At 39.1% G+C, this 27,953-nt stretch overlaps 6 protein-coding genes across 6 annotated transcripts; 5 read left to right on the top strand and 1 right to left on the bottom strand.

The window, feature by feature from the left end:
• Positions 1–8: 8 nt before the first annotated feature.
• Positions 9–2,141, top strand: LOC108089251 (sorting nexin-17). Its single transcript, XM_017187417.2, has one exon. The coding sequence runs from the start codon at positions 160–162 to the stop codon at positions 1,579–1,581; it is 1,422 nt and encodes a 473-aa protein (XP_017042906.1). The 5' UTR covers positions 9–159; the 3' UTR covers positions 1,582–2,141.
• A 443-nt stretch (positions 2,142–2,584) lies between these two features.
• On the top strand, positions 2,585–4,558 carry LOC108089240 (MAPK regulated corepressor interacting protein 2). The gene is made up of 3 exons (XM_017187401.1): positions 2,585–2,733; positions 3,262–3,520; positions 4,056–4,558. Exons 1-3 carry the CDS (start codon positions 2,717–2,719, stop codon positions 4,203–4,205), a joined length of 426 nt encoding a protein of 141 aa, XP_017042890.1. The 5' UTR covers positions 2,585–2,716; the 3' UTR covers positions 4,206–4,558.
• Positions 4,559–4,983: 425 nt separating this feature from the next.
• LOC108089239 (60S ribosomal protein L7) lies at positions 4,984–6,065 on the bottom strand. The gene is made up of 3 exons (XM_017187400.2): positions 5,981–6,065; positions 5,601–5,899; positions 4,984–5,537 (listed from the first exon to the last, which is right to left on the bottom strand). Exons 2-3 carry the CDS (start codon positions 5,897–5,899, stop codon positions 5,078–5,080), a joined length of 759 nt encoding a protein of 252 aa, XP_017042889.1. The 5' UTR covers positions 5,981–6,065; the 3' UTR covers positions 4,984–5,077.
• An 86-nt stretch (positions 6,066–6,151) lies between these two features.
• LOC108089115 (RIP-like protein) lies at positions 6,152–7,934 on the top strand. Its single transcript, XM_017187226.1, has 4 exons — positions 6,152–6,218; positions 6,774–7,008; positions 7,069–7,134; positions 7,193–7,934. The coding sequence occupies exons 2-4, from the start codon at positions 6,886–6,888 to the stop codon at positions 7,595–7,597; spliced, it is 594 nt and encodes a 197-aa protein (XP_017042715.1). The 5' UTR covers positions 6,152–6,218; positions 6,774–6,885; the 3' UTR covers positions 7,598–7,934.
• A 396-nt stretch (positions 7,935–8,330) lies between these two features.
• LOC108089224 (ATP-binding cassette sub-family C member Sur) lies at positions 8,331–27,579 on the top strand. Its single transcript, XM_017187380.2, has 23 exons — positions 8,331–9,015; positions 10,746–11,011; positions 11,079–11,254; positions 11,915–12,130; positions 12,187–12,763; positions 12,925–13,034; positions 13,459–13,596; positions 13,788–13,950; positions 14,009–14,873; positions 16,653–16,914; positions 18,875–19,012; positions 19,231–19,367; positions 19,457–19,658; positions 19,720–20,327; positions 20,596–20,717; positions 21,974–22,596; positions 22,826–22,983; positions 23,078–23,273; positions 23,913–24,663; positions 25,278–25,405; positions 25,966–26,260; positions 26,868–27,064; positions 27,132–27,579. Exons 1-23 carry the CDS (start codon positions 8,840–8,842, stop codon positions 27,276–27,278), a joined length of 6,651 nt encoding a protein of 2,216 aa, XP_017042869.2. The 5' UTR covers positions 8,331–8,839; the 3' UTR covers positions 27,279–27,579.
• On the top strand, positions 17,110–18,779 carry LOC108089225 (probable fumarate hydratase, mitochondrial). The gene is made up of 2 exons (XM_017187381.2): positions 17,110–17,362; positions 17,422–18,779. Exons 1-2 carry the CDS (start codon positions 17,177–17,179, stop codon positions 18,685–18,687), a joined length of 1,452 nt encoding a protein of 483 aa, XP_017042870.1. The 5' UTR covers positions 17,110–17,176; the 3' UTR covers positions 18,688–18,779.
• Positions 27,580–27,953: the final 374 nt, after the last annotated feature.

The raw sequence follows: 27,953 nt of genomic DNA, 5'->3' as shown, positions 1-27,953 counted from the left end.
AATCCGCGGTCACACTTAGCTCAAGTGGTGTTGGTAGGGCGAAAATTGAACAATTGTAGTCGAATTAATTGAATTGAAATCAATTGCTACGCTTGTTTAAGGAGCAGCTCGGTAATGCAGGTGTAAACGGCTGGCCGGTCGCTATTGCCCAGCAGCAGAATGCATTTCTCCATACCGGACACCCAGGAGCTGGGCTCCTCGCCCACCTACACGGGGTACAAAATACACATCAATGGCGGCTACCACTGCGTCCTGCGCTACAAACAGCTGCACTCTTTAAACGAGCAGCTGCGCAGGCACTGTGTGGGCGTTATCCTGCCACCCTTTCCCCCAAAACGCCTTCTGCCATTGACCAGCGGTCAGTTGGAAGCGCGTCGCAGTTCGCTGGAACAGTACCTTCAGGCGTTGGGCCAGGACAGTCGCCTCGCCCGAGCCGCCCACCTGCAGCAGTTTCTGCAGCGAGCTCAACTTGACACGGCCCTGGCAGAAGGCCTGGTCAACAGCGATTGCGAAGTACAGCAGCTGGAGCTCCAGGTCTACACGAATCCCGCTGCCGAACGCATCCTGGTTAGCTGTTCCGTGCAACAAAATGCTAGTGCGCTCTTAAAGAGCATCTGTCGGGATATCCAGCTTCCCGAGGAGTTGGTCCGCTTCTTCTGCCTCTTTCTTGTGCGACGCCAGCGAAAAAACGATGAAATTCATCTGGTCCGCCGCCTCATGGACTTCGAATCCCCCTTCATAACTCGTCTGCATCTGCAGCCCTGCGAGTTGCTGCTCCGTACCTGCTACTGGGACCCTAGTAGAGATATTAAGTTGATGGGAAATAAGGTAGCATTGAATCTACTGTATAACCAGACCGTAGCGGATGTCAACCGCGAGTGGGTGGTCATCTGTTCGCCACAAGACGGCCACCAGTTGAACAATTTGCAAAGGCATGGAAGAGCACGCGAGTACATGGAGCTGGTGCGTCAGCTGCCTTCTTACGGCTGTCTGCAGTTTGATGAGGCGCAGGTGGACTATCCAGAACCGAACACCACGGCGCTGGTCACCATTGGCAACAAGGAGTTGGGCTTGCGAACAGCGCGTGGAATCAAGATCTATGAGACCAAGTTCCGGGTGACCAGGATGCGATCGTGGAGGGTCAGTGTCACCCACAACACGCTGGAGTCACACCTCCAACTGGCGTTCGAGTACTTGATTGGTAAGCAAACGTTGCGTTGGATAACTATCAACAGCGATCAGGCCATGCTGATGTCCGTGTGCCTGCAAGCAATGGTCGACGAGCTGTTGCAACGAGGCGGAAAAACCAATTCCAACAGCGACGACGAACACGAGCAGACGGCATCGTCATCAACGCCCAGTTCAACCTGCTCCACATCGTCGTGGGCATCTGCCTCCTGTTCTACGTCCACGGCGCCTACAACGCCGCCAGTTAGGTTTCTGTCCGAGAATTCGGCGTCGAGATCCAAGCAGCAGCCCAGGTTGACCTCGCGCACTTTTGGAGCTGTATTCTTCCGCAACGACAACGGAGCTCAAGTGTCCAACGAGGCGTTTGAAGGCATCGGAGATGATGATCTATGAATGTGCTAATGTAATCCTTGCCGTGAGTTGCCAAATCGAATGGCCCTTTCGAGAAAAGGGCCGCCAAACTAGCTTCAATCCATCTGCAGGTGCAAAAGCAGCTTAATACATTCGACTAAGGTTAAAGATTTTATACATATGTGCGTAATTCAAAGAATTTATTCTCTCTGCTATTAGCAAGTGTTACGAAATGTTTTTATGGACAAAAGCGCAGAAATGTGTTGTATGAAATGAATGCTCAAGATGAATGGCCCGTTTTACCATCATTATTTATGTATGTATATCTACATGTTGAATTATTGTAAATGATCTGTAAATGTATATTTAACGACACATTTTATCTATTTTATCATTTAATATATTGTAATATATGTATGTATGTTTGTACGTAAAACTTTATTTTAGAGGTAGAAAAAAATATGTTATGCATTTTACAAAAATAAATGTACTGATTACTATGGGAAAAGAAATGAGTCCAACTGGATTACTCCGTAAACAATTTAATATGTACATTCCCTTATTGTTAATTCACTTCCGAATAAATGACGATAATATTTTGACCTGCATTGTCATAAATATTTTTAGAAACCCAAAAAGAACCGGTATTCAGCCTTCGCATTACTCATACTGTTGTTTATTTAAAGAAGTAAAGGAATACATGGTAGTATTGGTAAATAAATCTCTTAAGTCTTAAAAAAAAAATTTAAGAAGGAAACCTTTTGGCGCTGAATATTAAATATATAAATATATTTTGGCTAATTGTTAAGAAAAACAGTACTCAACCTTCCCATTACCTACGCTGTTGTTTAATTTTACAATTAGATGAATATTTGGTTGCACATTTTCTCATAGCGGTTAAGCAATTTTCTTAAAACTTTAAAAACCGTTAAGGTAAGACAAACTATTGGCGCTAAATAAAATGCATTAAAAAGGTAAGCCGCTGATTACTAAAAATTAAGGATATTCCTGTCAGTATACCGTTCTCAAAATCGCGCATAAATACAATCTGGTATATCTAAATTGGTCAGCGTCGGTCACTCTTTGCTCAAGAGAAAAGATTTGTAGGAAATATAAATAACTTTTCGGCAATAAACAAGACGAATTGAGGGCTGAATTTAAACGAGGAGATAAAAATATGGATCGCAATAACGGGTAAAGTATAGGGAACGCTGTAAGGACTTAACCAACGGAACTTTCATAATAACTAAACTTGTATGCGTCAAACGACAAAAGACAGTGTTTACACACATACTTGAATACATCTGTATGTCCGATCTTTCTTCCAAGACCCGTTATTATTATTTTTCTGTAATATATACACAGCATATGTAAAGATTTAAATACAAACATAAGAGAATTTAACCTTTTTTTGGCCAATTGTATATTGTTATTTTAATTTTCCTATCTGAATGCCATGTTCTCAAAGACTTAAAATTAAGAGTACCGTGGTTGGAAGCGATTTATTTCGTTACCTTTTTTTTTTACAATTGTCCATCCCTCAAAACCAATATTTCTTATTCTTCTTATTCAAAATATTTACTTTTAAAGAACTATTTTTATTTTAAAACTTAAAAAAATTGAGATAATTAATAATTTTAGGGATTTGATTAAATAGGTTTAGTTGGTTAGCATCTGAACAGTGGGTACTAGAATTTCTTATTTAATTTTTTTTTTTTACAGACGTTACCCGTACAATATAAGGCGACAAAATAGTGGCCACAATCCATCGCACAGCTATCATCATCACCACAATAACAACTCCGCGGCGGGGGCGTCAAGTTCCCCAGGATATAACAACCACAATGCCGGAAACACTCCGTCAGTCGGAGTTCACAACAGCAACTCGATCTATTCAAGCGCCACCGGGCAGCAACAACAAAGCTTGCCGATCTCGCAACATGACGAGCTGATCCGATACATCCGGGAGGCATGGAACAAGGTAAGACCCAAAATTTCTTAACCAAAAGACCTTCCACTTGTCATTATGCTTTGCTTTCCCGGCTTGCAAAAAACAGGGACCCTAAAAAAATGAGTGTCATTAAAACTTGATCAAATTCCCATACGGATATACAAAGGTAGATGACGTTTCAATGTATAGTTTTTTTCTTTTTAATAGATTTACCGTTTATCTATAATTTAAAACCACCTTAAAGGTGTCTAAAAGTATGCTACCATTCTTTTTAGATCTTTCGCCGGCAGTTAATATTGTTATTCGAATTTTAGACGACTATTTTTAAGTGGCTTTACATCAATCTAGATTTCTGTGATACCCCAAGAAAATACTTCAATGGGCCTCTTCAACACGTTAGAGCCTCCAGCTGAAATGATGTATTGCATATAAGCATCTGCAAGTTTTTTGATTTTCAAAAATAATTTTGGTTGACAAAAAATCTATATATTTAAATAAAAGCCATTTTGATTACGGTCCCTGTGTGATATTGTCGGTTGCTTTTCATGCGTTGCTTTTTCTCCAGGTCTATGAACAGGGTCCTCCTGTGATCTACTGCAACGAATCCGATAATCAGCTGAAAAACTTTAAGCCATTCGATTTGGAGGAGTATTGGGGCCAACGACTGGTGCAGAACATTCACGTGACAACCACGCAGGCTGCTGGACACCAGTAGAAGCGAGAATCTTACAGCGGACAACGGCATGTGCTTCATGTGGTAACAATTAATTAAATTGTATTTTTTAAAGGGTGCCAGCTCCCTCGATTATTGACTAATTTCCATGCGATTGGAATTTACATTTATGTTTGTTTGTAAACTGCTTTGGACCATTATGTGTGTAAAAATTTATTAAATCCACTGCCAGCTGAAAGGCAAAAAGAGATGTATTCAATAAAGCGAAGATTGGCTAACAATTTCCCCAAGGCACCCTTAATCTAGCATGCTATCTGCATTTAAGTGTTGTGCATTAAGCGCGCTTAAAATTTGACCAGAAAAATAATAAACGATCTAGAGCGTAGACAACTTGATTATTTGTGTTATTTTTGGAATAAACAAAGTGGTTTGACTTGTTAAGGATTACAAAAAATTTAGCAATTTAAGAAGATAAAATATAAATTTTAATAATTATTGACTTTAAAGACTTTATAGATGAAAAAAAGTTGTTCTTAGTAAGTGAATTTAAAATTATCGTTAAAAAAAGTTTAAGAAAGGCGTATAATTGGAATAATCAAATAGTTTGATTTTATTTGAACCAAAGTAAATAAGGAGAAAACGCGTTTTCAAATCTCAAACATCTTAACTTGATTTGACTTGTATAAATATATGCTTGAATTTTGGTCTTCACTTTGAACGATCTGCCTTAAAGAGGAACACTTCACATTTAAATACCAGACAATAACCTTTTCTTAACGAAAACACTTCGCTTTTTTCTTTTGTACTGAACGGCAATTCGTGGGTTTATAAAAGTAACTTTTATTTTCTCTCACTGTTTACATCGAAGAACCGCTGCAGTTGTCGTTTCAGCACATGGATCGCATGTCGATCCCTTAGACCATCTTGCGCAGCAGACGGTTGATCTGGTCCTCGCGGTTACCGAAATCTCCGCCGTTGACATAATGGTTAGCCTTCTTGCGCCAGCCGCCGGTGGGCGTGTTGAGCTTGAAGGGCCACAGGAAGTTGGAGGCGTACTTGAAGTTGGGCCCCACGGTGAAGATCTCGTGGACAAGATCCTCGACGCACTGAATGTTGTGCGCCTGACGCAGCTTCCTCTCGATCACGAAGTTGTCGGTGATGGGCACACGCTGGCGGCTGTGCTTAACAAATCCACGCTTGTAGATCAACTCCCGCACGGACTTCAGGTTGGGGTAGCCCCAGGTGATGTAGGGCTCGGCGATGCGGAGCATGTTGATGGTAGCCTTGTTCAGCTTGATGAACACACCGTTGTTGATTTGCCTCAGGCGGAACAGCTGCAGAACCTTACGGACCTTGGGGGCTACCTTGTTGATACTGCGGGGAGATTTTTGTTATTATAGCAGGTGGAAACTGGCTCCTGATTTCGGCACTACTCACCCGCGAATACGGACCACAAAGGCCAACTTGGCCTCGGCGGGCACGTAGAACTGATTGCGCTTCTTGGCCAAGCGACGCAGCTTGATCTCACGCTGATCAGCCTTGATGTACTCATTCTGGTACTTCTCGGCGCGGATCAGGTTCTCCTTCTTGCGCAGGACAATCACGGCGGCCTTCTTCAGGCGACGTTTCGAATCGGCAACCCGCTTAGCGATTTGTTTCTTGCCGAATTTCAGCTTCGATTCCGGCACGGCGGGCAGCTTTTTCGCTGCTGGTTTCTTGGCGACCGGAGCAGGCATCTGTGGGCGGCACAAAACACATTCATTTAAGCGGTTTCCTTTCAGTTTCGGGGGTATTTCTTTGGAAAATATCGCACTAACCTTTTACTGGTCACTACACACGCTGGTAAAAGAAAGGGAAAGAAAGACCGGAAATGTATGCTACGCCATGTACGAGCTGTCAAAGCAATGCAACCCTGCGTTTGGTGTTGTGGAACACCGCGAAACGTGACACGCGGACTATCGGTTGGATGGTCACTCTGGCTCCGTGAGCTGTTATCAAGGGAGAACCATCTCTATTAGAGCAACAGGAGATTTGCGCGGAACTTTGGCATTTATGGTAAGTTTTTCTTAAATTCTGGCTTACAAATAATAACTTATGTACTAAGAGTGTGCCAAATAGCTTCTTAGGCTTGCCCAAAAGTGTGCATTACCTTAAGATATACCGAACTTTTTTATACTCAAAGATTTTCAGTTGACAATGCATATTTAGTTCCTTATAACTTGCTAGTGCTAAATTAATTTATTGAAACTAAAGTTTTGGAATCCTGTAAGTAATTTAAATGTTATTAATGTGTTCAAATATCTGATAAGTATTGCCAAATTGTTATTTTTATTGTAAGTATGGGCATTCGAAGCTTATACCAATAATAAATTAATAAATCCTGAGTTTTATCGTAAACATAATGATTTTGATTTGAGGCTAGTAAAATTCTTAACTTGAAATCAGATTAGGTGTTTCTAGTTCAAGTGGTAAAGCGTATTTTATCAACAAAACAAATATTTTCAGGGTTTAATTACTGAACGTGCCATTAGGAAAGAAAATGTCTTAATGAAAATTGAGGCAGGTCATGAACTATTTCGACTCTGCTTGATTTGTTTTTGTTTTTTACAGATTATTTTTCGCTACCAAAGGATTATATAGAAGCAATCGCTTCCTAAAGCAATTGACGATACTTATTCTATCCCGGTCAAACAAAAGTATTCCTTATTAAAAATTGAACGAAATGAATTCCACACAAAGTCCAGTTTATCAGACCTCCGTTGAACAAAAGCGACATGCTCAAGATGTTGCCAAAAGAAAGCGAATGGGCATGCAAATGCCAAAACTACGCGAAATGCTACGAGAGGTAAGAACCACTATTATTACCTTAAACAACACCTTTAAAACCCGATTAAAACTCCTACAGAAGTACCGCAAGCGCATAATAGAAACTAGGAACAAGTGCACAGATGCCAATCGAGAAATACAATTGGTAAGTCAAATCGTACCCATTAAGTCAGCCATAGATAAACTAGGTTTTATGTTTTTAGTCGGAGCTCAGGGATATTCTTCGACTGGAACTCACCGAAATGGAAGCGGATTTGGAGCTGGAGCAGCTTATCCTTGAAGAACTTCTCTCCGATGTGAACGAGTGGTACGCCCTGGGTGAAAAAAACCTGGAAGATCTGTACGAGGAGCCTAATGAAAAACAAAACGAAGTTCTGTGCCCAGTTTGTCAGATGAAAGCCTTGCACCACCACAAAGGAGAATTCATTTGCGAGTGCGGCATACGTTTTCAGCACTCGGCAAATTTGGAGCAACTTCAGGAGCTTCTGAAAAAGCAAATTACCAGCCATGAGCTCCAATGTACTCATGCTCTCCGATTCTTCATTGATCCATCATCGGGACACCTTTATAGTATGTGTGGCAACTGCGATTTCTTCTCTTCTGTTTAGGTCCTCATAATTCGTTTTTTAATATTGGGCTGCGCCTAGCGCCCTAAACGAAGTTTTGAATTAGTTGATTTTATTAGTTAAACATGTAATGAGAATTTGTTGTGATTTAAACTTTGGAGAGTTTTCAATTCAAATCGAGTTTGTAATTGTTGCCAGAAACACACGTTTATTTTTTTTGTATTTATGATTAGTTTAAGAATTTTCATTATTTATCTAAATCTTAAAAAACTGATTTCCGTGATTTGTATTTTATCTTGAGCTCTAATCTTATTAGTGATATACCCAGATAAGTTCTGATATTTTACTTGAGAAATAAATCTACTAAATTTAAATTGTACTTTAGTATATAGTTCTTCTTGTTTGAAATTCTAGGAATAGGACATTCTTAACAAAAAATTAAAAAAAATTTTTGAACCAAACCTGGAAAAACTGGTTAATTGTTTTATTTAAAAAAAGTTAAAACCAGAAAGGCCTACATTAAGAAGTAACATAAATATAATGTTTACAATTCTTAATTTGTTTTTTTTTTATTACTTGTCTATGTGATCTTATGGAATATATAGGTCGCTGGTATCAGTAGCTGGCATCCCACGACTCCGGCAATGGGGGAAGAGCTTTTCCCCATCGCGCACGTGCGCGATCCCCCAGATCAGTGCAATATCTTCTCAAGTTCGGGCGGCTGGCTCTCGTGATTTTTCCGGCGTGCGAGAGTCTGCTTAGTGTGCCGCCACGCTCGGTCGAAGTCGGTTGGCCTTTTCTTCTCTCGAAGTTTTCTTTATCGCGGAAAACGTGCGCCACACATATCTCTCGCTGCTATTTTGTTTATACAAAAATTACTTAAAAGAATAATAATTGAATGGCAACTGGGGACGCGGCGGGCTCTCAGTTTGAAACGAAATTAATTTTGGATCCATCGCGCCTAACACATACGAGTATTGCGCCAGCGGCAATCGCAGTGCATATTCCCGATTGCGAAATAGTTTGTTTATATTGAGCATTTCTGTATTTGCTGTTCAACCTGTTGTACGCGAAAGTTTGAAAGTGAATACCTATAGAATCGGATTGAATTGTGCTGCGGCACAAAGAAGCGTAAACGAATATGCGCAACGGGAGGAAAATATACATATTTCGAAATGATATCACAAAAGTGAAATCTTCGCAGAGTTGAAAAGCCCGGCGCCAGCGTAAACGTTAGCAAACATCATTAAAATCTGGCAATAGGTTCCTGTTTTATTGGCCATTATGAAGCAGTTGTTCAATATAATACACTGCGATCACCTGAATGGGCATGTACGCTCTATTTATGATAATTTAAATACAGATGTTTGTGGCATTGACCGTGTGAGGCGAGTTTTTACGTGTTTAAGCATTTTTCTGCTACTTTCCGGATGGATATTTGTTTGGAAACGCTATAAAAAGTGAGTTTCATTCAGGGATGCCCTGTTCGTGAAATAATTGATTGGCTTTTGTTTATACGTCCACATTCCTCCTTTCAATTAAAACTTATTAATTGGGAAGTCCCCAGCTTGCAGCTCAAAAAGAAAGCAATGTTATGTTTCTATGTATGGTATAAAACAATACAATACATAAATTCAATAACAACATTACATTTTGTTAAACTTTTTAGGAATTTAAAATGTAAAACATTTTCTTGTATTTCTTTGTGTTTTCTAAAAACATATGTATATATTTTGCTTAAATTTGTTTGTTTTTAATACATCAGCATGCTGAAAAGCTGAATTGACATATTTAAAATTAAAATTAAAGTGTTTTTGCCCTGTTCTATTTGTTTTGCATCCAAGTATAAACATTGTACTTGTTTTGTTTACAATGAGTTAGCAATGAGTAAGTGCTTTTTGTTTTTTAAATTGTGCAAAGGCAAGAACAGAAATAAGGTCAAATGTAATGTTCGTTTAATTATCTCCTTTGCTATTCTTTCATGGGGTCATTGTTAAATGTTTGATATCCATATCCACCCCTTGCTTAAAACCTTTCCGAAGAAGAATTTGAATAATTCCCACCAGCAAACATATATAATACAAAAGCAAATGAGCACATTTGTTTAAATTTAGCACATGCGTTTGTAGATTAACCGAATTCTGGAGAAATGATGAGGAAGCTAGACTATTTTACCTCAATGCATAAGCAGCTTTCAAAACCTTCAGACACCGTTTATTGCCTACGATAAAGTGGCAACTAAACTTAACAAAAACCTTTTATTATTTTGCACGCACTCTCACTTGTTTACATACACAATGGCTAATAGTTATTGTAATGTTTAAACAAATATCAGCGTTATCTCAAAATAAATAGCGAACTTAAGATAAGGTGGTGCAAACTTTAAAGTACTAAGTACTTTTCTTTATTTCAAATAAAAAGCTGTGGCTAATAACTTACGATTTGACTGCCTAATTACTTAGTTATTTAGGAAAACTATTTATAAATACGAGGCCTTGCTTTTGCATTTAAAAAACCACTTAAAATTCAATAATTGATATCCGGACCTCAAGTGCATGCGCCATTGAGAATCAATGCATCCCGCCGCGAAATTAAAATATAATCCACACAGCGTTCCGATTCGAAAATTAACGCATCTCGTGCCGAAGTATTCTCAATGGGTAAATGTAAATCTCAATTGCATCTACAACGCACTTTGCCTTAAGGGCGCATTCATATAAATAAATTTACGAGACTGAAGGCACGAAATCAATATCATTAGGAACTAAAGTTAATTATAGAAACATGGACACGAATTTATGAATGGCTGCATTGGTTTCTATGCTTTATTGCGTTTTTTATTTATTAAGTGGCTCTTTATGGCATCTTTAGATGACATATTTTGTGCGGCACGTTAATATTCAATAAGTTAAAAAAAAAGTTAGCAACAAATACATAAATGATATTTTAAAAACCGAATATTTTTTATCGGTAAGAATACTTACCTAAAAATTAGTAAAAAGTCTTTAAAATTAAAAGCAACAAGCATTTTAAGCTTAATCAATTTACTTTCTGCAGCAACTTTTTGAAAGCATTTTAAACTTTAAAGTAAACAAAGTATATTATTAATAAGAAGCGCAAAGAGTAAAATTTCTAGCAATCTAACACATCATTATTATATTATTTCTACATGCTTAATTTTTTTATGCAGATGCCATAAAACATTGCTGATGTTTCACAATGTACGTGCTGCGGTTTCTCTGTTCCTTTTGGCCTTGAATAGCCTAAACTTGGCCAGGATCCTCCTTCCACCGAAAAGTGTTCGCCAGCTGAACAAACTCTTTCAGTTGACCCCCAGAGATCAGAATTATTTAATTGTAGTTGGGCCAGGAGAAGTATGGAATGCGATTCTGTCCACACTGTTGACTCTTATGCTAATGTTTTACCATCGCATTGTGGAGCTGAAGAAATCGAAAGGTGAGTGTTTTGGCCGATCTGAAAGGTCCTTTCCCACGTGTCCCATTAATACTATCCCTATTTTCAGTGTTTTTGTATGCAAGTACTGGCGTGGAGGTGTTGTCATTCGCCCTGCTCACCAATGAACTCTCCGAATTGGCTTACTACGAGGATTTACTTGAGCTTCAGACGTGCCTCGTGGGCTTGTCTGCACTTTGCATGATGTCCTTGGCGCTGCTAGATGGGTTTACATTGTATAAAGAAGTAAGATATAGGTTATATATTATTATTATGATTTTTAAATTTAAATTTAAACATTTCGACTCAAATTATGACTTTAATTATATATTTTTTATTATACAGCAATTACATATCCTTATAGTTATTAGTTGGTTTTAAGAGCTTTACTTATTTGATTTTAGGGTGACATAATGTTTACTACTTAGAACTGGAACTTTTTAAAGAATTAAGAGAATGCTTACACATACTAATAATAAAATTATTTCTTTCTTACATAGTAAGAATTGTTATTAAAATATATTACCTTAGAATGGCGTATTTATTTAATGCTACATGAAATATACGCAAGTTGGCATAACAAAGGGAGCCAAAAATCGCAATGCGATTTGCATGTTTAAATTTTAATTGGGGCTAAGTGCAGATTTTGGGCTTAATGCCTTTCGTACTTGGCGAAATGTAGTTTATTTTTGCGAGTTTGCGGCTCGGCCACAGGATGAGTCCCACGACAACAAGCAAAGTAGGAAATGCAGGCTCAACTAAAGAGTTGAATATTTAAATGCACAAAATGGTGGGACAGCGGATGTCATTCCGGGATTTTAGCTTCAGCCATTCTCGCTGGACTTTCGAGACTTAAATAATTTTAAAATTCAGTAGTTTTAACAAAGAAGTGTGTATTTTTTACAGTGCTACCACGACGACTATTTGGACGACTACGGAAGAATAGGCTACAAGCACTCGCTGGCCACGTTCTATTCCAAGTTCTGCTTTTGGTGGCTAACACCTCTTCTCTGGTTGGGCTACAATGAACCACTGGAACTGGAGGATTTGGGCGAAATGAAGTTGGAGGATAGTGCTAGGTCCCACTACGACCACTTTCTGTATATTTACACCGAAAAGAAGGTGGGTGTGTGCAATATATATAGCCATAAATATCGCTAATCAAGTTCAATCCGCAGAAAAAATCAAATTCATCGCCATCCCTGTGGTATTGCTACATAAAGAACAGTTGGCAAATGTTTGCCTTGGGTGGCATTTTGAAGCTGGCTGGTGATTTATTCGCCTTGATTGGACCACTGGCCATACAGAATATAGTAGAATATATCGAGCAACTTTATGCCGAAGTCTTACAGCCGGAAGTTCAGCGTGGGGAGTCCAATTTGTTGGCCAACTCCAGTGTGAGCAGCGATTTTGATGAGGTCTTCGGCACCAATATTGGCCAAGTGAGGGTCTACTGTAGCACCTGGTCGGATCTTCTGGCGAATGGCTGGTGCATCGCCTGGATTGTCCTGCTGGCCGCCATCACACAGGGCGCTCTTTCGCAGGCCTCGACTCACATTCTCAACATGACTGGCATCAGGATAAAAACATCTCTACAGGGTCTAATTTATAGAAAAAGTTTGCTCCTAAATGCGGGCGGTGGGTGTGATGAAAGCGATTCTACCGGAGAAGTTCAGTCAACTGCCCATCCTGCCGATGAAAAACGAAAAAACCATGATTCCAAGCCAACATTAGAGCATGTGGACAGTTTGAGAGGTAAGTAAATCAGGGAATTATAAAGTAAAATATGTGTTTTCTTTTTTGTAATTACTACGCTTTTTGTTTAATATACGTAGCTAATAATCTTGTTACTTTTTTGCTGATTAGTAAACTATCTCATATTTTTCCACTTATTAATTTTTGTATATTATTTGTAGAATCGAAAACCCATGACATTGGCAGTATTACCAATCACATGACCGAGGACACACTCAATATCATGCAGTTCTTCTTAATCATCCACTATGCCTGGGCAATTCCATTTAAGGTTCGTACTGAGATTGGCCATTTGGTAGGCTAATCGTTTCTAAAATTTATGAGCAACTTGTGTGCCATTTGGGCTCCGTTTGATGTTCGCTAACACGAACCTAATTTATAGCATTCGGTTGTCTGAGAAATCCTTGAGTTGGAAAGCGAATATAAATGTTTTTAATATGTTATATAATTGTCAGGCTATAAATTTGATTTTATTTAAGAAAGGGTTTGTTTAAGGCTCTTTTGGTTTCATTTCTAAATATTTATTTGCTTTCCCTCTCTTTTTTTCTGTTTTAAATGACTGCCCAACTATATTGTGCTTTGAATAAATCATTTATGAAATACCATACTTATTTATTGTATAGTTCCTAAAATGGTTCAAGAACCGAAATAATTTTTTAATATAGAATGATATATTGCCGTTAAATATTTTTCAGATATCTGTTGTTATATATCTACTTTATGTGAATTTGGGAGCAAGTGCTGTTATTGGATCAATTGTATGTATTGTGATTATGACGCCCCTGCAATTCATCGTGGGAAATGCTATGTCAAAAAATGCTGAGGTTATTGCGGTAAGGACTTTTAATAAAAATATATAATCAACAAAAAATATTTATATTATATTTGTATATCTTTTTAAAAAACATAAATATTAAAAGATTGATTTTCACCTTCAGCTGCATTTACTAACAACAAATATCCTATGAACCAAAAATGAGAATATATGGACCTTAGTTATTTTTTATTATTTTCTTTTTTGAAGAAATATACCGATGAGCGATTGAAAAAAATTCACGACACACTGGTTGGCATAAAAGTCATAAAACTAAATGCCTGGGATGAGGTATTCCTTAAAAAGATTCAAGAGGCCCGAAAAAAGGAGCTAAAATATCTCAACAAGGATGCAGTGTTTTGGACTCTAATGGGTGTGTATTATTCCAGATTTTGAAATTATTTTTTATTAATTTTGTTTTATTTAATTAGCTGCACTTACACACACCGCCAGTGTTTTGATCACTTTTGTTACCCTTGGAGTTTATGTTTGGTTGCATCGAGATCAGGAGTTTAACTTGACTGCCAGTCGACTATTTTCCTCGCTGGCACTTTTCCAGCAGCTAACCGTTCCCCTGCTGATCTTTCCCATCACAGTGCCAATTATTATAGCGGCCAGGGTATCAACTCGGCGCTTAGAGCGATTTCTGAAGTCCAGCGAGATTCAAAAACAATTCGAGGGCATTCGAAATATGGCAAGAATTTTGAGCAAGAGCGACGCCTCATTGGATATGTATGAGACGCAGGAAAAATCGAATATGACAATGCGAACGGCTCAGGCGGAAAACAGGCTAAATGAAAAGCGGCTGGCTCAAAAATTCCAAGGACCCGAAATGCCAACTAACTCCACTCCTCTGTTGCAGAATACCGAGGAATCGGTGGGGGATATATCTTCGTCCTCGATTCAGGAACTGGGTCACAATAAGCTAGTTCAACAGCGCAGGGAACTGCTGAGGAATACTCCCTATGTGGCCATCAGACCTCCGAAAATGCGGGGAAGTTTGACGGAGAGACCTGTGGAATTCTCCGTAACCCGAGCCAGAAATACAGACAGTTGGCGGAGGGATTCCCTTTTGCTTAAAATGCCCGATGACATCGCCGTGTCGATCAACGACGGACTCTTCACGTGGCAGCCACAAAGCCAAATGCCATTGGTGCAACTCCATGTTCCCGGAATCATCATTCCCAAGGGAAAACTAACCATCATTGTGGGCAAAAATGGCAGTGGCAAGACGTCCCTTCTTTCGGCTCTCCTCATGGAGATGCCCCTTCTTGTGGGCAATATGTTTTGGCATAAGTGAGTATCTGAATTTGGAAAAAACTTATTTGAAACTTACTAAGAATTTTAACCCAATTATGAAGCTACTAAAAAATACAGAACTGCATTTCAATTGTTTATTGACTTAAAAATTACTACACCTTTATTTCTTTAGGGTTATTGTGCTATAATTAAAGCTGATTATAAGCTCAATATAACAAATCAAAAAATATTAAAAATTAATTTTTTATATTTATAAGGTATAAAAACGAGTTAGCGTTACATTTTTGTTTCAATTTAAGGTTTAAATTAAATCAGAACTGTGCAAATCAAACATTCCACATTTGACTTTCCTTAAAGTTACTTGTAAATCTTTGACATTGCTTCAGGTTACTTGTATTGTATCTTTAAGCGGATTGTACACCCTGCAGCAACAGTTGTTATTTGTATCCCAAAATTATTTTATATGGAAAATCCTATTTCCCTATTTAAGTTTTCGAACATTTTTTAGGTTGAAGCTCGTTTCGGGGCAGGCGAAACCCTTGAAAAGCGCAGGCAATCTCCCGGGGGCAAAGATTAGGCACGTTTCCTTGTCTGTCAACACAGAAGAGCCAGAACACGCCGCCCATGTAAATTTGCTTAGATATTTATGTGCTTATTTTCAGTTCTGCCAACAGCAGATTTTCAAAGGCAGCAGCTCCGCCCCATAGTGGATAACTTTGTTTGCCCATTTATCAAAATGAATTGCATAATTTTCACCTATTTCCGGGTGCAGATTACTATGGCCACAAAACATAATACGGCTAAGTTGGTTCAATATAGATTTTTATTGCAGCTGGGTTACTGCAAAAATTTCGAATATATGTAAATGCACTTTTACCTTTTAAATGCATTTTTAGAATTTATATGCACTTATACCCTTTTGTATGGAAATACATTGACTTCGTTACATTGATTTTTCTGGCGTGAAACTCCGGATTTCTTTTTCTGGTTTGGCCGGTTAACCCATTTTCCAGACAGGAATCACAGGAATCCCCGACTAGCAGGTGGAATAGTTGAAATATCCATTGTTGCCGCATTCGGATCCGCCGCAGTCATTCAACATATTTTAACAGCCGTTTCCATGCACGCCACGTGATTCGGTAATTTATCACAAAACGCCTGTGTACGTTGTTAATTTTATTGCACATAAAATAAAAATGGCATCGCCTTCTGCCAGAACGGAGGAAAAAAAGAGTAAAGGGTGCATGGCGGGCAAACACAAATGCATTTAACAAGTGGAAATCGCGGGTAGGAAACGATGACGGTGCTGCACTTGCCTCCTTCCAACCGAACCCAAACCAAAGCGATTCGATCCTTTGGCCTTTGCCTCTATTGCTTCCTCCAGGACGACCCAGGACCCAGGACCTCCTCCCATTTCCTGCTCCGCTTCTGCGCCTTGGCAGCCGGCAAATGTGCAATAATTTCAATTACTGTAATAAATGTCTATCTTAGTACGAGTACGTTCCTTTTCTGCGGTATCTTCAAGGCTTCCTCCCCTTTTTCCCCCTTTGACTTGCAAATTTATGTTTTTTTTATGCACGCTGTCTGAAATTTATTTAATAAGAATCCTTTTCAAGCAAGGTATCTATAAAAGTGCTTTAATATTTTCTGTAGGGCGGAGCTTATTGGAGTGATATCTTTGAATGTGGTACTAATATATAAAAATGCACAGGAAATATATTTGGGTTAAGAGCAATTAAATATGTTAAAAAAAAATTAGTTATTAATTTTTATTATAATTTAATTTATTATTTATTTATTTTTTCTATTATCCAGGACCTGCACAATTTCCTACGTTTCACAACAGCCTTGGCTTTTGAACGACACAATTCGGGAGAATATACTTTTCGGAGAGTCCTTTCGACCCAAACGATATGATTTCGTGTTGGAGGCCTGCGCCCTTAAACCGGATATTGAATTAATGCCCAGGGGCGATTTCACCATTATCGGAGAGCGTGGAATTAATATTTCTGGTGGACAAAGGCAGCGAATAGCAATTGCCCGAGCTATTTATTCGTCGGCTAATGTTGTCATAATGGTAAGTCAGCAGTGCAAATTTTATTGAATTTTATTAATAATCATGGAAAATAAAATTTAATTTGCTCTCTGATTTGTGGGTTTCCAATGTGCACTACTTATAAAATTATGTTCTTATGAATATTTAATTTCATTTAGCTAACTTTGCTCTAATCTTGAATGTTTTAGTATAAAATCCAGTAACATTTGGCTTATTTGTAGAAAAATTTCAGATTTAACATTCTATCCCCTTTTATAATCGTTATATTTTTAAAATTACCAAAATGTCTTTCGATCAAAAGGAGATTTTCAGCTTGATGTACAAGCTGGCACGGCTTATAGTTCCCGATACTCGGGTTGAATACGATTCGATGGGTCCGATTCACATTCCCTTGGATCGAATGTACGGACCGCTGACCATGAGATCCCTCATGAAATTTCCAATTGGCGGAGTCGAGGAACGAATGCCTGTATGGAAATGAATAACTTAAAAAGCTAATTAAACCTTATAGTAATAGTAAACTCACAGCGACCGGTGATAAAAGCCATGGGAATTGTGAAGAAAGCTGCTGCGGAGGCGAATAAAGCGAATGGTCTTGAAGAGGAGCTCTGCGAAGCCATTTCCAAAGCCTGTGATGATGTTATATCCGGGAAGCTCTACGATGAAGAGCACTTTCCCTTAGTTATATGGCAAGATGGATCTGGTGAACACACCAATATGAACCTAAACGAGGTGATATGCAATCGAGCCATCGAGATTCTCGGTGGTCAGATGGGCACCAAGGAGCCAGTGGATCCCAATGAACATGTCAACCTTTCCCAGAGTTCCAATGACACCTTCTCCACGGCGGTTAAAATCGCAGTGGCCATGGAACTGCAGGAGAAATTGTATCCCAGTTTGAGGAATTTTATTGATATACTGGGAAAAAAGTCGAATGATTGGATGGATGTGATTAAGATCGGAAGAACCCATTGGATGGATGCAGTGCCTCTGTCCTTGGGTCAGGAGTTCAGTGGCTATCAGCAGCAACTGCTGAATGGAAGGTGTCGACTGGATACCGCACTTTGCAGACTGTATCAGCTGCCCATGGGAGGCACTTATGTGGGCACAAAACTGGACACAAAGCAGGGTTTTTCCGAGCAGTGTATCAAGCGAATTGCCGATCTGACTTCTCTGCCCTTTAAGGAGTCTCAAAACTTCTTTGAGTCCCTCTCCTCCTGCGATTCCCTTGTCGAAATACACGGGGAACTCAACACAATTGCAACGAGTTTGATGAAAATAACCAACGATATTCGATTCCTTAGTTCAGGTCCTCGTGGCGGTTTGGGTGAATTAAATCTGCCGGAAAATGAAGCATCCATAATGCCGGGAACTGTGAATCCCACTCAGTGTGAGGCGATGACCATGATTTGCGCCCAGGTGATGGGTAATCACGTGGCCATTTCAATGGGAGGCGCCAGTGGACACTTTCAGCTCAACACTTTTATGCCGATGATCGCCTCGAATATCCTGCGATCCATTAAGCTTTTGGGCGATGGCATGAAGTCCTTCTGCGCGAATTGCCTCGAGGGAATCGAGCCGAATAAGAGCAAGATTGAGAAGATCATGAAGAACTCCTTGATGCTGGTGACCGCGTTGAGTCCTTACATTGGATACGAGAGGTCCGCTGCAATCGCCAAGGCAGCCCACATAAATGGAACCACTTTGCTGCAGGAGGCCCTAAATGCGGGGATCGAAAGGGAGGATTTCGAGGCTTGGGTGCAGCCCAGCCAGATGCTGGGACCAGATAGATAAATTCCATATTTTAAATTACTTATTACTGCTTAGTTTGTCAAGATTTAACCAACCAATAAAGGCAATCAAATTATTTTTGGTATTCAGCGGTATACCTAGAATTTATCTTAAATTCCTTTGAATTATTGGAAACCTTTGTAATTTACCTTGCAATCAAATTTCCTATTCAAACTTTTCATATTTTTAGGACGACCCTCTGGCTTCGCTTGATAACGAGGTGGGCGAGCATATATTTCAGCATTGCATACGTGAGATGTTACAAAAGTCAAATCGAACTTTTATCCTTGTGACTCAACAATTGCAACGGATAAAAGAAGCGGAATACGTAAGTATTATTTCCACATTTTGGTGTTTTTTTATGTTCGCCCTGTTTTTGAAAATTGAACCGATTTTTAATGGCTGCTTTACAATTTAAAAGTTAATTAATGTCGGCATATCCTAAGCGGATTAATTGCTTTTTTGCGCATTTACAAAAATAAAGGGCTTACAAATTATTTTAATGTATGCATAATTGTAAATAATTTTCTTTAATTGAACTTCCAGTTGATTGCTATTAAAGATGGTCGTGTTGAGGCGTGTGGCAGTTATGCGGATATTGAACTGATGCATCCACGAATCACCTCCAAATGGACCTCGATTATTGCAATGGCCAAGGCTAAGAAAGATAACACTTCACAAAAGTAAGAATTCTTTCTACCAATTCTAAATATAAGATTAATTTAATACTTTTATTATGATTATTTTAAACTCTATGTTATACAATATCTAGTCCAGTTGAAAAAACGGCAGGGGAGCGATGGAAATTACTGAGAAATGTGAGCAAACTGGGATTACAACGCTCCATTTCGGTGACAATGGATTCAAATGTGGGATGCCATGCAGACGCCACAGATGGCAGTGGTTGCCTTTCGGTGGTTAATATGCCATCCAATGTGGTTGAAGAAGACGAGGAGGATGATAGAATCTCTTCTGTAAGATATTGTCTATATAGCAAATAACTTTGTACCATTTATATATCCTATCCCCCTTTAGTCCTATCGAATTAGCAACGGATCCTGTGGCGGATTTAGTTTGCAGCGTAAACGTTCCAGTATTTACGGCTCCCGTCATCTGATGTACGACGTTCCCCTTCCGATTGACGAGTGTCAGGGAGATGATGTCATCATGAGACCCCGCCGTCGACACACTCTGAGTCGTCGAGGAAGTCGAACGACCAATTCCTGGCATCGATTGAGTGGTCTGAGCACTCTGACAGCCACTTCAGCTTCGAGTTCCACCAGCGGAGATCCTCTGAACCGCAGTGTTTTGGCCACCAGTTGCAGCAGCTACGCCGAAAGCAGTGTGGATGGTGCAGATTTGGCCTCTGCAACCCAGGAACATCGAGTGCAATCATGGCAGCCGCCACAGAATGTGGCACATCAGCCGCTGTCTCGAAATGCCTCATCACCGCCAGCCATTGAGGTGGCGAGTCCAGACATCAAGGATGCGGAGGCAGCAATGAAGGGGAATTCCAGCTCAGAGGGTCCTTTGGATGAGAATGTTCGAGGCAGTTTTCAGCAGTTCCTGCGACGAATGTCCATGCGGCGTTCTAACAAACCCAAAAGTCTCCATCATCCTCTAAGTGCCACGAACTCCATTCTGTAAGTACACAATTATAATGTACATTAAATATCTGTATTTGTATATAAAAAAAAAAACTTTGAACAAAACTAATTAAAAATCCATTTAACACTGTTATTTGGAAAATAAAAGGTATATTTTAAAGATATTTTCTCACTGAAAATAAATTAATTACCAACTGTTATCTACTTAGCAAACTTGTATTGTATTGCACCATGTTAACTTTTCTTACTTTAATCACTGTAAATAATTAATCTAAAACATATTTCTCTATTACTTTATTTTTAGGAGCATTTCTGAGGAGTCGCCTCCCATCATTAATTTTCCTGCTACACTTCTAGCGACGAATGCCACCACAAACTCTAAGTCCGTTCAATTAGAAATGCCTTCCGAGGAAAAGCCAAAAAAAAGTAAGTTAATTTATTAATTGTTTGTTTTATTATTATATGATATTACTAAGATTATTAAACTTCTCATTTTATTTTTATTTATTTTCTTTTTTTATTGACTGAACTCTAATGAAGATAAACTTTTGCCAACCCTTTGTATTTGCTAATTTTGCCCTGCAATCTTTGGTAATGAATATTGATTAGCAAAAATTAGTTTAGCCGGATCTTGAAACTGCAAGCAAAATATTGGCATTATATTCGGGAACCCAAAATGCCCCTCATTTCCTTTTTGCCAATGCACTATAAGGAGGAGGTCCCCTTCCTTATAGTTTACTGCAAGATGCATGCGTGTAGCTTAAAACTTAAATCAACTTTGATTTTAAAAGTTTTCGGGTCCCGAGCGGTAAGTCAAAGAGACAGAGTTCCAGGGCGCGAAAAGTTCGCAAGGCAGAAACTTTCCCTTAACTCGATGCATTGATCTATCAATATTTGGCTGATAAGTCAGCGGGTTCGCAGTGGAAACTTTCGATTAAATCAGTGCTGCAAGTGTCACTCCATTCGAGGATGCCAAGGAGTGCTATGCCAGGCAAATCCGCAGACGAAAGCAAACTTTACTTTCAATTAGTTTGTCGGCGGAACTGGTTAAATTAAACGGTTGCATGGTTTAACTGACGGAGCTCGTGTGGTTCCTCCAAAAAGTTTAAGACATGTTGATCTTGTACTTTTTTTTCAACCCATTTCAATCAAAAGTCAATCGTAAGCAATTTCAGGAAATCTGTTTGTTGCTAAAACCAGAAATAGGAAATTAAGTTTGCCTTGAAGGTTTGGAAGAAAAGTTATGCAACAAGTTTATTTTTAATTTAAATATATCTATATGTAGTTTTTTAATTTAATTTGTCCTATGATATTCAATAGAAATCCTCTTTAGTAACGAATTTAATTAAAAGCCAAGTTTTTTTTCTTAAAGGTAAATCTAACATTTGATTTTAATTCTGACTGTAAAACTTTTAGTTATAAGTCAAATTGAAAAAAAATATAATATTTAACTGGTAATAATGGTTATGTTGTAAGAAAGTTTTTTCAAGGAAGGGTGTCTGTTTATTACCAATTTATTTCTTTTCCATTTAAATTTATATTTATCTTTACTTTTGATGGTTTTGCTGAAACTTTACTTGTTTGAATTACCTTGACTTCTCCCTTCAACCAAAACATAAATCCCCTGAGGCACGGCAAACACCATTGACCCTTTCTTTTGCATCTCGCCACACAAAAAACAGGTGTAAATATTGACTCGAAGGAAACCACAATAAATTGCGCTGACAATTGCGAATCAGCATTCGCCAAAGAATCGGGGGCGAACGTGACATCCTCGGCTGCCCAGGATCCCCATGAAGGACACGTGCTGCGAGCGACAGGCGGAGGTCAGGAGGATGGACAGAAATCGATGTCAGTGGCGATTGATACGGAGCGCAAATATGGAAAAATATCGGACGACATATATCTAATGTACATACGGGCAGCCGGTGTGCCCATAATCACCGTCTTCTTTATCACCGCACTAATTTGGCAGTGTTTGCGTGTCTACACGGACATTTGGCTGCAGCAGTGGAGCGATTTGCGGGCCAGCAAGAAGGAGGTCCTGCCACAGGATCATCACCTCCATGGAGAGGTGGAGGACCACCACGAAGTCACGTACTATTTCTGCATGTATGCCGCAGTTTCGTGTGTTTCCATAATAATGGCCCTGGTATCGGGACAACGGGCCGGCTGTAATGCCCGTCGTAATTTGCACGATAAGCTGCTGCAAACGATTTTGCATAAAACGCTGCACTTTTTCCAAGTGACGCCGCTCGGACGTATTGTGAATCGTTTCAGCAACGATATGGCCGTCATTGATAAGGTGAGATTTGTTGTTTTTGTTTTAGCCATCCGCTCTGGGATTTGTCGGTCATGCAAATCGGTGTCAGATATATATGGTAGATATGTTTTCACTTTGATTAAGATTGCGTGGCGATAAGCACGCATTTGTTTCGCTCTTTTTATTTTCCAGAGCGCGACCTTTGTTCGGGTTGCATGTTAACTTAAAAGTAATATAAACCACCCATAATTGCAATACTTTATGTTAACAGAAAATCGCAGCCACTGGCCAACGATTGCTGCAATTTACTTTGCTCTGCGTGTCGGCGATTCTGATAAATGTAAGCATCACCACTTGGATCTTGGTGCTCACTTTGCCAATCTGCTTGGCCTACTATGTCATTCAAAAGTTCTACAGATGCTCAGCTAGGTAAGTTATAATCTATACTAAACCCTATTTTGATTATAAATATTTATGTAATATTATTAAATTTTATTTAACAAATTAAAATGCTTTTATTTAGAGAGCTACAGCGCATTGAAAATGCTACCAACTCGCCTGTCATATCCCATTTATCCGAAACAATTCAAGGAGTTACTACGATTCGAGCTTTTAATCAGCAAACTCGATTTACCGAAATCTTATTTAAACGCCTGGAAGCAAATACAATTGCTTATGCATTATTGAACACCAGTCATCGATGGCTTGGAGTTTCTTTGGTAAGTTAATAAAATGCAACTTAATAAGATATGTTTCATTTTTTGGTTTAAAATTGATTACATTTTGTTGTAATTAAAAATGTAATTAATAAAATCAAATACAGCTCTTCTTGGTCTCTTATTAAATTTCAAAATATCGAATTGTACAAAATGGGTATTTTGTGCTGTAAATATTATTCTTTCTTTTAAGTGGACAAAATCGATTAAAACCATCTGTTTCAATTACTTTGTACTGCAAAATAAAAATAATACAATAAGATTTTAAACTTAGCAAAATTAAATGGAGGTGTACATATAAAAGTTTGCATTTTTAAAAGTTAAATAAAATTATTAATTTTTTTTCAAAATGAATTTTTGTCAAAATGAACTTAAACCTTAAAAACACACTTTCTCAGCAGAACAGTGAAAGTAAATCCTGGATTTATTAACACACTACGTAGACTTTGGGTTGACTAAGTTTTTAATTTTAAGTGAATTAGCCAGCAGTGGGCCACGTTCATCTTAGCCATCCTGCTGTCCTGCTGTCTTAATCACGCCGCACATCCTGCTTGCTTTAATGTTTTTAATGTTTCTCCCCCTCTCTCTCCTTTCTCTTTTCCTCTCCCTTTCTCTCTCTCTCTCTCTGCCACTTTGCTGCAGGACTATTTGGGTGGATGCATTGTTTTTGTGGCCACTGTGACGGCCCTGGCAGCGGCGAGCGTCAGTTGCAGGAGCTACAGGACGAGCCAGGACGAGGCAGCCGAAACTTATGCTGTCAATAAAAGCGGCCCCGAACTGAGACCATCGCCATCGCTGGTGGGTCTGGCCATAAACTACACGTTGTTGGTGCCGATTTACCTTAATTGGGTTGTAAAACTTTTGGCTGATATGGAGATGTATGCGGGTTCCGTCGAACGCATCGCCCACTATGCCCAGCCAGGTCCTGGCATCCAGGATGCCTTCGCCACGGAACCATCCGATGGTGAAATCTCCATCGGAGAAGTCGATAGGTCGCCTTCGTCGCAGACGCAGTCGAATGCCGGTGACAAAGTTTACCCAGGCGCAACGACAGCTGCCGGTGATGTTGATGAAGATGGAGCTCAGCCCGGCCAAGGACACCGAAAGGGTCTTTCTTCGACTGAACCTGAGACCCTGAGAGCTCAACCTGCAACTGAGGATGAAGCTGGCGGAGGAGCAAGCGCTGATAAATTAAATGCAGGCAATGCAACCGGCGACGGCAATCACTTAAACTTCCACTTCCTTACGGCGACAGCTGGCGACAAGGTGGAGACGACAAAGATGTCGGTGATTAAAGATAAGCAACTGCCACCGCAGGACACCAAGGACACCGGGGACACCAAGGACAGGAAGGACCTCCGTCCAAATGAGCCGGCCAGGATGCTGGAGCGCTGTAAGTTTGGGGCACAGTTTGTCGCTCTTTTGGCCACCAACTCGGGGCGTTTGGCTCTCATCACCGGCCTTTCTGTGGTGTAATTGCATTCGAAAACATTTTGAGCAAACTTTCATGCTGGTTTTGGGTTATTTGATTATGCCATCAATTTGGGTGATTAAGAGCAACTAAACTATATTTGTATAATCAGCTTCAAAATGGAAAATTCATGATTAGTTATGGCCTAATTAGCTTATCTTCTAAATGGATATTAAAATTAATGGGTTGTGTTAAAAATGCTTTTGTTTCTTTAACTGATTATGAAAATTTTCAAAATTAAAGTACATATTCCATTATATTTATTGGCTAAATTTTATTAAGCAAATTTTATTTTTCAAATAATTTAAAAAGATTTGTAAATCAAGTTTAATTTGACTTTGCAAGTTTATTAAAGACAGATTACTTCCAAGAAAATTCACTGAAATAGTTCGAACTTATTAAATATTTTTGACTTAAGGTTATGTTTCAATTATAAATCATTTAATTTTTGGAATGAGCTAATAATAGTGCCCTTTTTTTTTTATATATTTTTAAAGTATTTTATCGAACTCTAAAACTATATTTTTCACCTCTAGATCAAAGTGTTCCGATTTCATGGCCGCAAAGAGGAGATATCCACTTCGATAATGTCAGCCTGCGCTACGAAGGACAGAAACAAAATGTCATTAGCGACCTAACATTGAAAATACCTGCTGGCCAAAGGGTGAGTAGTGGACAAAAACATATAAAATTTCATTGAATTGTAACGCAATCTGGATAAAAACTAGACCGTTCCAACAGTGCCTGTTGCAGCAACTCAGCAAATTCGCTGGGGCTTTGGCTCAGATGGCAAAAACTGTAATACAGATGTTAGCAATATTGATTGAAGTTGAAAATTAAATCATCAAATCTCAGCCAAAAGAACGAGGGACAGTTTGTATATGTAAGCCATAAATTGTGAAAATGATGAGATAATAAATCAAAAAACTGGGACAAAGCGGAACTGCATCGCGAATTGTGAGCTGCATAAAGGCTGCCATATAGTTTAATATGTTTTAATTGTTGCGAGTTGATGGGTGTTCAGTAATTTTGATTGATGATGTAAAGGGTATCCTTTTGCAATCACTTATTTTATTTTATGAAATGAGCCCACCTGACACACCAAGTTTTGTAGGGCAAAGAAGTAGTTAGTTGGAAAGGCAAACGAAGTTGATTTTATTTAATTTGAAAAATTTGAAGCTCGTTAATATTCAACTATTCAATCCGTTCGTAATCGGTTTATAGATTGGCATCTGCGGTCGCACGGGCAGTGGAAAATCATCATTGGGCCTGTCCCTTTTTGGAGTCCTGCAAACGACCAAAGGACACATCTACATCGACGACGTGGACATCCAGAGAATCCGGCCAGATGAGCTGCGCACCAGGTTGTCGATTATTCCGCAGGATGTGCATCTATTCAACGCAACCATTCGAGAAAATCTCGATCCACACGGTTACTTTGCGGACCTGCAGTTGTGGAACTGCCTTGAGATGGCGCAGCTGAAGGAGTTCGTCAACGGACACCTTCCCCTCGGTTTGGGTGAGTCTGGGTCTCCTTTTTCGCCGTCTAGGATAAACAACGTCTGCGAGTAGTTTTCGCTGTCCTTGGGATCAACATTTGACTTATGAAAAAGTCATGGCGGCAAAGTAGTATCTTATTTCATTTTATTGCAACTACTTTGCGAGAAAGCTGCAAATGTTTGGAAGTGAAAGCTTTTTAGGTGTCTGGCTTGTGACTCAAAATAATGTGTTCCTTTTTTAGGATGCAAGTATCAATTGGCATTCGAGCAAAACACTCAACTTAATCGGTTAAATTTGCATAAGAAAGTACTGAAAGTTGGTGGCCTAATTTAAAACTTATTATCTTATTTAAAAGATTGCCTATTTAAAATGTTAAGAATGTCTTAAACTGCGTAGCTTAAAAGTCTGGTTTAATCTAAGAAATTTGACTCTCATTAATGGAATGGTTACTTAAAGAAATATATTTAAATTAAATCAATTTAAAGCAATAATGTGCTTGTGTTTATTTAATTAAATCATTTCATTATTAAATTACCTGATGTTAAAGGGAGGTCTCAATTATCACCTGTTTCACCCTGTTAAATTTTCCCAATTAGTTTTAAAAGATAATTTTCCTTGACCTGCAGACACGGTGATATGTGACGGAGGGGTGAACCTGAGTGCCGGCCACCGGCAGTTGTTGTGCCTGGCCCGTGCCATCCTGCGGGGATCCGTCTGCCTGGTCCTGGACGAGGCAACAAGTGCCCTGGACTCGAGCACGGAGAATGCACTCCTCAAAGCAGCGGACCTGGCCTTCCACGGACGCACCATCATTACCATCGCGGTGAGTTGGCAAAACTAATCCCGGCACTTGGGCGCAGCTGTGATATGGCAATTATATCTACCCACAGCATCGCCTGACAACTATTCTGGATTATGACCGCCTAATCGTGTTGGACCAAGGACGAATCGTCGAGGATGGCAATCCCAGGGATCTGCAACAGCTGCCAGGCTCTGTTTTTCGCAGTTTACTCGAGAAAGGGGCGAGCAAATGGTAGATGGTTGAATTTCCTTCTTAGATATTTTACGATAACAACTGTGTCATATAGTCACTCTTAAGTGTGTACGATTATGTGTATTCCGAAAAGCTTTTATTTTTTATTATGTCTTAACATAGCCATTAAGTTTTTTCGAAAACAACAATTGACCGTCTTTTGTAATATATTTATAAGTCTTAAATGTAATTCAAAATGCTTTTATCCTCATATCCTGTATTCCCAAGTATTCACTACACTAGTCATTTTTGGTTCCCAAAGAGAGATACTCACTTTTGACAATAAAAATCCATGCTGAGGTCTAAAAATGCATTTGTGTTTACAAAGTTTCTGCTCAGATTCGCAAAACTTACTAGCAATGTAAAAAATGCATTTCCTTTTTTTCATTGTTAAAAAAACCAGTGCAACAGGAATTCGAAAAGAGCGAATTATTTTGGGCATTATGCACATTTTGGCGGATGCAAACTATGCCAAAGTAAACTTCAGTTAAGGAGGTCAAGCCAATTAGGGATTGAATTGCATTTCTATCAGACAGGCGATGCGATGCCTACCTCGGCACTCGAAATTCGAATGAATATGCAACGAGTTGGGAAGAAAATGGCAATAGAAAAACTTGCCTTCTGATGGGGCAAACATGAGTAGAGGGATAAAAATCGAAAAGGGGGCTCAAAACCGAAA

The sequence above is a fragment of the Drosophila ficusphila genome, unplaced genomic scaffold (assembly GCF_018152265.1).
Source record: "Drosophila ficusphila isolate 14025-0441.05 unplaced genomic scaffold, ASM1815226v1 contig_723, whole genome shotgun sequence".
Classification (NCBI taxonomy): Eukaryota; Metazoa; Arthropoda; class Insecta; order Diptera; family Drosophilidae; genus Drosophila; species Drosophila ficusphila.
This window is presented reverse-complemented; position numbering and strand designations above follow the sequence as displayed.